This window comes from Bufo gargarizans, chromosome 9 (assembly GCF_014858855.1).
Source record: "Bufo gargarizans isolate SCDJY-AF-19 chromosome 9, ASM1485885v1, whole genome shotgun sequence".
NCBI lineage: Eukaryota > Metazoa > Chordata > Amphibia > Anura > Bufonidae > Bufo > Bufo gargarizans.
This window is the reverse complement of record NC_058088.1, coordinates 160301704-160312030: the sequence shown is the minus strand read 5'-3', so window position 1 is coordinate 160312030 and position 10327 is coordinate 160301704. Positions and strand designations below refer to the sequence as shown.

The 10327-nt window shown below is 40.8% G+C and overlaps 1 protein-coding gene across 3 annotated transcripts in view; it reads right to left on the bottom strand.

The window, feature by feature from the left end:
* Positions 1 to 1377: 1377 nt before the first annotated feature.
* Positions 1378 to 10327, bottom strand: part of RABGAP1 (RAB GTPase activating protein 1) — a 176162-nt gene continuing 167212 nt past the window's right edge. For all 3 annotated transcript variants that reach the window (XM_044269095.1, XM_044269096.1, XM_044269097.1), the window contains 3 exons: positions 9236 to 9307; positions 4920 to 5120; positions 1378 to 3382 (listed from right to left, as the gene is read on the bottom strand). In XM_044269095.1, coding sequence (XP_044125030.1) covers positions 3260 to 3382; positions 4920 to 5120; positions 9236 to 9307 — 396 coding nt within the window. In that variant the 3' untranslated portion in view covers positions 1378 to 3259. The remainder of the gene's footprint in view (positions 3383 to 4919; positions 5121 to 9235; positions 9308 to 10327) is intronic.

Sequence of the window (10327 nt, the reverse complement as noted above, 5' to 3'; positions counted from 1 at the left end):
CAGCCAAATGCTTCACAACTCATTGGACGGCGCTTCACAGTGCAGATGGACAATGACACAAAGCATACTGCAAAAGCAACCAAAGAGTTTTTTAAGGTTAAGAAGTGGAATGTTATGCAATGGCCAAGTCAATCACCGGACCTGAATCCGATTGAGCATGCATTTCACTTGCTGAAGACAAAACTGAAGGGAAAATGCCCCAAGAACAAGCAGGAACTGAAGACAGTTGCAGTAGAGGCCTGGCAGAGCAGCACCAGGGATGAAACCCAGCGTCTGGTGATGTCCATGCGTTTCAGACTTCAGGCTGTAATTGACTGCAAAGGATTTGCAACCAAGTATTAAAAAGTGAAAGTTTGATTTTTGATTATTATTCTGTCCCATTACTTTTGGTCCCTTAACAAGTGGGAGGCACATATGCAAACTGTTGTAATTCCTACACCGTTCACCTGATTTGGATGTAAATACCCTCAAATTAAAGCTGACAGTCTGCAGTTAAAGGACATCTTGTTTGTTTCATTTTAAATCCATTGTGGTGGTGTATAGAGCCTAAAATGTTAGAATTGTGTTGATGTACCAATATTTATGGACCTGACTAAGTTTATCCCGCATCCACAGGCGACAAACCATTTTTTCTATTAGAATTTTAACTGTAGACCAGATATTGATGACCTATGCTGAGGATGTGCCATCAATATCTGATTGGTATGAGGTTGACTCCTAGCACCCTGTCAACCAGCTATTTGAAGAGCCACTGAGCTCGAGCAAGCCCTTTATGCCATCTCCCTTGTTGTGGCAGTGCAATGTAATTACAAATTCCTATTCCTTTCACTTGAATTGGAAGCATAGCTGTAATTACACTGCAACAAGGGAGAAGGCATGCAGGTAAACACTGAAAAGCATGCAATGCTTGCACAAGTACTACAGCCCCCGCCCATATGATATTGATCACCTATCCCGAGAACAGGTGATCAATATCTGTAGCCTGGAAATGCCATTTATCTGAACTTGAGCTACAGACTACAATATAGTCCAAAGCAAAATTTACAATTCTACAGGCTGCAGAGCTGAAATCTCTCAGCATCATTTGCTTGCTCAGTGCCTGCTAATTCTGGTCAACCTGTGAGGGTGTATCCCAAAAATTGTTGACCGTTTCCAATAACCAGCAGAATGCAGTTATACAACCTGCATCTCAGGGTCAGAGAAGTACTACAAAGGTATTTACAAAGCCACTTAACTTTTTACATAGATTTTGTGATGGAAACCCCAAGTAACACAATCATCAAAATTCACTGATCAGTAGTCATGTGTTTATGAATTAGAGTTTTCCATAGACTCTGTGAGGTTGTATTCAGTGAAATGAAATAGAGTGCTCAGTAGTCAAATTTAATAGTACTTTATATTTTAGTTCATTGGGTTTACACACCGCACCTACACCAGCACTATTAGCACACTTTGAAAATAAGAACAGCAATCTTTTTATCTTTAAAACAATAAAGGACGTCTGTAGCAGATATGGGAAAGAAATCTTTAGCAGTTCATGTTATGTTTCAGATATATAACTTTTACAGTAGCTAGCGTTAGTACAGGAACTAAGAAAAAAGTAGATATACAAAATAAACCAAACTTTTTATATACTGCATATATACACAAACCAGTGCCTCTTAGTGTAACCTGCTTACACTTAAAACAACGTTATCACTGATGCAGCAACTGCGAGCGAAACAAAACCAAGTATAAATTAAAAAAAAGGTACAAGGTGCAAAACCGCCATTCTATGTCTGAATTCTACACGACATTGTAACTCCAAAGGAATGACGCGTGCGTTGTGTTTAGCACCTAAAGTGCAGATCTCATACTGCTGCATACTAGCCCTAGAAGTGGAGCAATCTGAGAGAGTCTCTCCTAAGTGGGGAAAAGAACAATTGGCCCACTCTTTCCAAAGCTGCTGGAGATTAAATATGAGTCTTCTGTTCAGGATCTTTTTCTGTAAAGGTCCATTAATGGCTCCAGATATTAGCTGTTGCTTGCTCCTTTTTGAGGCATTCAGAGAATTGCCGTCCGATCTACCGCGGGCCCCAGACAAAACAAGAGCTAACGGATTAACAAGTTATATACAAATTCTATAACAGTAGCTGTGAGGCGTGAGAGCTGAAATGAACAAACTAACATTGCCAGAAAGACAAAGACAAGTGCTTTAAACCCAGGAAAGTAGAGAACAAAAGCCCCTTTCAGTGTTGTAAGTTGCCTGGAGAACAGGCCATCTGAAGATATTTGACTGTTCTCAACGACCTTCTTCGGTATCTGTGGACTACCTCCCTGACTGAGTGAGCGCAACACATAGATACGCTGTACAGCTACACGGTGCAGACAGTGCTTTGTGGCTACAAACTTGCATTGGCCACTAGAAAGGAGGACAACATACTAACGTGGTCTCATTCCACTTCTTAGCATTATGGTGGGTATGGAGATAACAGTCACCTGCTCTAGACGTGAGGTTGGCATGAGGCTCCTTTTTGTCATCATATATTTCAGTGAACTCTACGGTTTCAGTACACGATAGGGATACGTCTTGGAATTATTAGATGGCCACATAATTTAACATCTGGGGCTTAAAAAGGCTGAGCTTTTGATGTTGAAGACGTGTTACCCCCTATGATAGGTTTATAGCAGCTCAAAATACAGTATTTTTTAAAGCAGTTTAGGACAATTAGTCTATAATAAAACTCCATCTCAGGTTGTAAGAACAAAAAATAAATGTGTTGCAATAGTTTAAGCCTAACAAATTGATTTTGGTATTAACTGTATTAAGCGAAGATGCATTAAGAATCACCGCTGCTCATGGCCAAGCACCGACTAATCAGCTCATGATTCCATAACGTACAAGTCGCTTCGTAAGCTCAGTGGCTTTATAAATGTCCTTATTCTGCATATGGAAAAAGGCCTAATGATTACTCATTATTTCGTTGTTACCTTAAGAACAATTCCTCGTCACTGAACATTTAAAAAGAGAAAAATGGAATCCACAGTGCGTAAATGATGGAAAGCTAGGTCTTTTCTTCACCATTCTCTGGAGGTGTTAATAGGAGGCCAGAGATACCTTATCGTACATATATCTGACAAGCACAGACGTACTACCATCCTGCCATGCTGCACTGCTGGTCCTCTTACATACAGGCAAACCAAAATATCTGGCCAAGGAAGGCAACAGAAGGTATCATGTTTTCATAAAGACGTAACTATTTTACATGAGTTGGGGGTGTTAAGAGGTCTCTTTTCCTTGCACACCAGTGGCTGTTTTTATGGAGCTGAGGGTCCTGTTGAACCAGGTCTTCTTTGCTGCTTGCACTTCATTTATGGCAAGGCCAAGATGGTGCTCCAGATCCTGAAATGCAACCATGTAAAAATATATTAGAAGCCTAAAACTGGCCATATACACATGACAACTGCAAACCAAACAAGTATTTAGCTGTAATTTCCTCTGAATGTACCAAAGACATGCAGGCCCAGATGAGCAAATGGGCATATTAATGTGTCCTGAGAGCTGAAGCTGGTGTCCACTTGCACAAGACAGACTGTGGACTGAACAAGCAGAGCAACTCTACATGGAACAGACTTGATCAGGCACAAATGGATCATCTGGTGCATGGACATCTTGAAGTGGATTTCTTTATTGGAAAACAACGCATGTTGGGGCTCAGAAGCGCCCTTCATCAAGTGAAGTTGGTGGACACACATTGGATTCATATACACATACACCTGAGAATGTTGGCTGATTCTGCCCAAATCAACTTCTTCAAACAACTTTTGTCTTTTAAAGTCCCCATCCATACACCTTAGACTACTGTCATCCAAAACGGTCATTTTCAGCAGGACAGGAAAACAGTTTAGGGGGACATTTATGAAGTCGGGCGATTTAGATGTTAGTCTTCGACCCTACTGCACTATGTAGAGGTGCCGGTGGACTTCCACTTAGTTTACACCAGCTCCCTTGCTGGCATAGATTTAGACTCTTTTCTATGCTTAAAACAGGTGTAGAAAATGACGAATGAGACGGGCCTGCTGGCTGCTCTTTTTCCGGCCCACAGCACGCCCCATTTTTGACCTACCATGTGTGGTGAAATGGGGGAAGAGTATAATATCCTTTGCGCCACAATCTGCGACAGATATACGCCAAAAAGTGGTATATATCTGTCCGTAAATTACCCCCTTAATGTGTATGAGAACTCTCGACTCCGCCACAAGAAATTATGTTGGGGGAGAAAAAGTTCAGGCACGCTTAATTTCAAACAGGTGTCTGGCATCGTCTAACTGTCAACTGCTATTGAAGGAACATGGGCACCAGTTGAACCTACGTATTGTAGAGAATAGGCCTATATACAAATAGGAGACATCTGACAATAGGCTCTTAGGGATTTGTAGAACTTTAATTCCGACAGTGTCCTACAAATCCATCCTCAGAGTAATGTCTGCCATTAAGTCTATTTAATAGCGTACAACTTTACTTTTCCTGTAAAGATAAGGCCGACTGCCCTAATGAGTGTTAGGGCTCATGCACACAAATGTATTTTCTTTCCGTGCCCATTCCATTTTTTTGCGGACTGTATGTGGAACCATTCATTTCAATGGGTCCGTCCAAAAAAAACAAAAAAATCAGCCGAAAAAAAAACCGGAAGTTACTCTGTGTGCATTCCGTTTGTCCGTATTTCTGTTCCACAAAAAATAGAACATGTCCTATTATTGTCCGCTTTGCGGACAAGGATAGGACTGTTCTATTAAGGGCCAGCTGTCCGGTTCCGCAAAATAACAGAATGAACACGGACGTCATCTGTATTTTTTGCAGATCCGTTTTTTGCAGACCGCAAAATACATACGGACGTGTGCATGAGCCCTTATGAGTAGGACCCTCGCTGATGGTTTACCTGTATCTTACACTCTGCTTCCACCAGCTGAAGTTTAGTTTGAGCCAATTCTAGCTCCATTTCCCGTAGCTGGTTCTTCAGACTCTCCTTCTCTTCATCAGTGTCTTCCTCAGAAGAGTTCTCCTTCTTAGTGCTGACCAACTTCACTCTTCCTTCGGTGTTAAAGAACTCTCTGCAGCGTTCACAACCATCCACCTTTTGCTGAGTGGTTAAAGACCGAGAATGATTATGGGAGTCAGGACAAATACACATTACTTAATAATTAGCTTCAGCACCAATACATCTAAATCTGGAAAGACAGGTTCCACCATGTCCAGATAATGGAAAGTGCCATGCTTGGCTGACACTTATGGTTTTTCCTCCTGTTTCCAACTGCACTCAAAAAGGTACAACACCCCCCCCCCCCCCCCCCATTGTCTTCATATATTTTCTCCCATACAGAAGGTATAGGATTCTGAGTGTGCAGATATAAAAAATGTCATTATTAAAGTTTCAATAACTACTCAGGTGAATAAACATAAGACTCAACTTTTAAAGGGGTTCTTCATGTATGATTTAAAATGGCCGCCAGCAACCTGTCTTAGAATGTGAGCAGGACTGGTTGCATTCACTTGCAGAGTTGTCTGGGGGAGGCGCACTATGTTTGCCCTAAGATTCCTAGCCACAGAGTAACCGCCCTGACAAGGGAGACCCCGTCCTGAACCTGGCACTAATCTATGCAGCCCTATACTGGCCTACTATACTAATATGTCATGTTTGCTATGTCCACTCATCAGGGAACACAGATAAGATTGGAGAGCTCTGCTGTGTGCAGTATGGGCACTATGCATATGGCAGTAAAGTGCAGTTTACAGGTGTAGAACACAGAATCTGTACACACATATATGACTATAGTTTACAGGTTCTGTATGTGCGACAGTGAAAAACACTGCAGACAGGCCCAAACAGGGGCCTATTTTGCTACAAAAACAATAAAATCAATAAATAAAATCTACTACAAAAATTATTTAGGATGTTTTTAACATTTTATGTTTGGGAACAATTTAATTTAAATATATAATATTGCATTAAATGGCTTCGAAGATTTTGAGATACCTGGGCAAATATATTAGAGACCAGCACTGTGTTTAACCCTTAGGATACCGGAGGTTTTTCGTTTTTCTTCCCGATATTCCTTGAGCCATAACTTTTGTATTTGTCTGTTCACATAGCTGTATGGGGACTTATTTTTTGCGGGACAAGTTGTACTTTCTAATGCCACCACTTAATGGCATACAATGTAGTGGGCAAGCGGGAAAAAATTCCAAATGGGGTGGAATTGGAAGAAAAACGCAATTCCTCCAGCGTTTTATGTCCTACGGCGTTCCGTTAGTGGAAAAACTGACCCGTGCCCTTCATTCTCTGGGTCAGTACGATTACAATGATACCACATATGTATATATTTTTTTTTTTTCTAAATAGTGTAAAAATAAATTTAAACTATGAGAAAATGTATTTTTTTTTACACCATATGCTGACCCCCATAACTTTTTTTTTTATATAGTTAAATCTACTGAGCTGTGTGGGGCTCATTTGTTGGGAAACAATCTTTAACCCTTTCACATCCAATGACGTACATGTACGTCATCGGGCCGGTCTTTTAACATGGCGCCCGCTCACGCGCGCTGTAGCCGCTGGGTTTCTGCAGCACATGTATGCGATCAGTCATAAGGCTGATCGTATACATTTTCCCCTTCAGATGCCGTGGTCAAATGTGACCACGGCATTTTCGCAGTCCCGAAGCGGAAGTTGCGTACTTCGGCTCCGGTAACAGAGCTAAAAAACAGCCAATTTTTGTCACTTCAACTACCCAATAATTTATTTTATAAAAAGTGATCAAAAACACTTCAAATTGGTATCACTGAAAATAATCGTCCTGCAAAAAATGAGCCCTCACACAGCCCCGTACACAAAACTTCAAAAAAGTTATAGGGGTCAGAATATGGTTAAAAAAATGTATATTTTTTTCCACAAAGGTCTTAATTTTTTTTCAGTTTTAAAACACAAGAAAAAATATACATGTGTGGTATAGTTCGAACTAAACTGAATTTGAGAATGAAGATAACAGGCCAATTTTACAGCATAGTGTACAGTGTAATAAAAAAAAAACAAAAAAAAACCTTTATCAGAATTGTATTTTTTCCCCCCAATTCTACCCCATTTGGAATATTTTTTCCGCTTCCCACTACATGATATGCAACTGTAAATGGCGCCTTTAGAAAGTACAACTTGTCCCTCAAAAAAGGGCCTCATAAGGGTATGTGAATGGAAAAATAAAAAAGTTAGGACTAGGGGAAGGCGGGGAGTGAAAAACAAAAACGCAAAATGGCCCGGGCCTGAAAGGTTTAATTTTTATTGATACTATTTTGGAGTGTGTGTGACTTTTTGATCACATTTTATGATTTTTTTTTTTTGGGCAAGAGAAGCAATGAAAAAATTGCAAATTGCCCATTTTGACCCTTTTATCCATTATGCCATTCCCCGTATTGGAAAAATATTTTTATATTTTAATAGAATGTTATTTATGTACGGTATTAATTTTTTATTATATCGAAAGGGGGGTGTAACTTTTATATATATATTTTTTTTCTATGCCATGGCCCAGCAGAGACCCGCGGGCCATGGCACCTGCTGCACATGTACGGCACCGGTAGCAAAAGGGTTAAAGGCTATGTACACCTTTGAGAACAATTTTTTTTTTATTATTGCATTGTACTCATTTTGAGCTAAAAATATATATTTTTAATTGGTCTTTATTAAAACTATGGCTTCCTTTTTTCTTTTTAGAGCTCCGGTAGAACCCTTTGGATTTTCTGTCTTTTCCACCAGAACAGGAGCAGACGGACTCCTTATCTCTGCTCTATGAGCTCCTCATTATAGCTCAGTCCTTATCTTACTGATACGAATGTGGCTTAAATAAGTGTTTATGACCTCTCAGTAGTTTAGAGATAAGGTTTATTAGATGACCGGCACAAAGTGAAAGTACCAGGGAAGAAAGAGATGCAAATGAGCACTTAACAAGCTCTGCCTATAATGCCACCAGATGTAGGGCAGCTATCCTATAAGTCAGTGATGGCGAACCTTTAACAGACCGAGTGCCCAAACTGCAACATAAACCACTTATTTATCGCAAAGTGCCAACACAGCAATGTACCTTGAATACTACAGTCCAATATAGTATATCTTCCATGTATTTTATAATTTATCTACAATATCCTGCCTACATTCAGTGCGCTGCCTGTGCTGTTCATGGTGCGCCCTGCACTGATGACTGACAGGAGAAGTCTAATGCATATTGGTACACCATAGACTTTTTCCAGGGTGTGGGTGCCCACAGAGAGGGCTCTGAGTGCTGCCTCTGGCACCCGTGCCATAGGTTCGCCATTACTGCTATAAGTCAATCTTTAACCCTTTAAATAGGCCTTGAGACAAGACCTCAATATTAAATAAGCCAGCACTTCATCTGCAGACAGCTGTTTTAGGGTGATTGCCGCCATCAGTGTAGAGCAGAGAGTACTGGCTTAACTGGATGAGAGGCATGTCAGGATTTGGGGGGTACTCTCTATCCTTGGGTAGAGCGCCTTAATCGGTGTGAGGAGACTTATAGGCCATACATGCTCCTCTGGAATTCTGGGAAAAATGGATGCAAATTAGCTCAAACAAGCTCCATCTCTAATGCCACCAGATGTAATTAAAGTCATGTCTCAAGGCCTATTTAAAGGGTCAAACATTGACTTATAGGATAGCTGCCTTAAATCTGGTGGCATTAGAGGTGGAGCTTGTCATGAGCTCATTTGCATCCATTTTTCCCAGAATTCCAGAAGAGCATGTATGGCCTATAAGTCTCCTCACACCTATTAAGGTGCTCTCTCCCCAGTGAAAGTATCAGTCACACAGTTAGAAAAACAGTTTACCATTTGAATTGAAAACATTATTTTTAGCCAAAAATTTGTAACATAATCATAAAAAAATGCTTCTGAAGTTTTACATAGCCTTTAACTCCCTAATTAAACTTTCTTAAGAAACACAAAAGTGCAGCGACACAGAATTTTGATTCTCAGAATACAGAAGGCTGTTTATAGAGGTCTCTGGCATTCATACATGATGCAGGTACTGAGACTAGCAAAACAAAATGTCTGTAGTCATGTAACAAGCTTCAGCAAACTTTATTGCCGCAGGAGAAATTATATCAATTGAAGTTTATTAGGAAAATGCACACAGCATGATAATCTAATGACAAAAAGTCATGACCCATGGTTCAGTCAGTGTGAACTTACCCGGATTTTCTCAATTTCAGCTTTGTTTGTAGACTGCTGCTTCTCCAGTCGATCGCTCAGCTGGGAACATATCTGCAAACAAAAGTTTGGATTTAGATGACGAGGATTTCCATTCATTATCCAAACCTGGTACTCGGAACACAAAACTCTAAAAATATAGAAAAATACTAAACAATCCTAGCACTTCTTTCCTTAACCCCTTAAAGACCAGCCTGTTTTGGGCCATAACGAGCAAGAATTTTTTTTATTTTTTATTTTGTTGCATTCCAAGAGCTATAACTTTTTTTATTTTTCCATCGATATAACCATGTGAGGCCAATGCAGTAGTAAAGTCCCGGCGCAGGCGTGTGTGATGACGTCATTGCGCGTGCCTGTGTCGGGACGCAGCAGCACAGTGAAGTGTGCGTGCCTTCCTCTGCAAGCAAGCGCAGGTAAATATTTAGCTTTTTTTTTATTTTTATGTGCCAACTTTGGGGGACATGGGGGAGGGACACACAGGAGGACATGTGGGGGAAAATATTATGGTGAGATACTGTGTGGGGGCAAATTATTATGGGAGGGATTACTATGTGGGGGCAAATAATTATGGGAGGGATTACTATGTGGTGGCAAATAATTATGGGAGGGATTACTATGTAAGGGCAAATGTGGGGGAAACTACTGTATGGGGCAAATTACTATATGGGGCAGTGTGGGGGAAACTACTGTGTGAGGCCAACTACTGTGTGGGGGAAACTACTGTATGGGGCTAGTGTGGGGGGAAACTACTGTGTGAGGGCAGTTTGGGGGAAACTACTGTGTGGGGAAAATTACTGTATGGGGCAGTGTGGGGGGAACTTACTGTGGGGCAAATTACTATATGGAGGCAGTGTGGGGGAAATGACTGCATTGGGGGGCGAATTACTATGGGAGGATTACTATGAGGGGCAGTGTGGAAAAAATACTATATGGGGCAGTGTGCAGGGCTTTGCTATTGGGGAGGCACTGGAGGGGCAATTCTATTATTTTTGGGGACACTATACAGGGATTATTGCCTGGAGCACAATATAGGGTGTTATTATTACTGGGGGCACTCTAGGGGGCATTTTAACT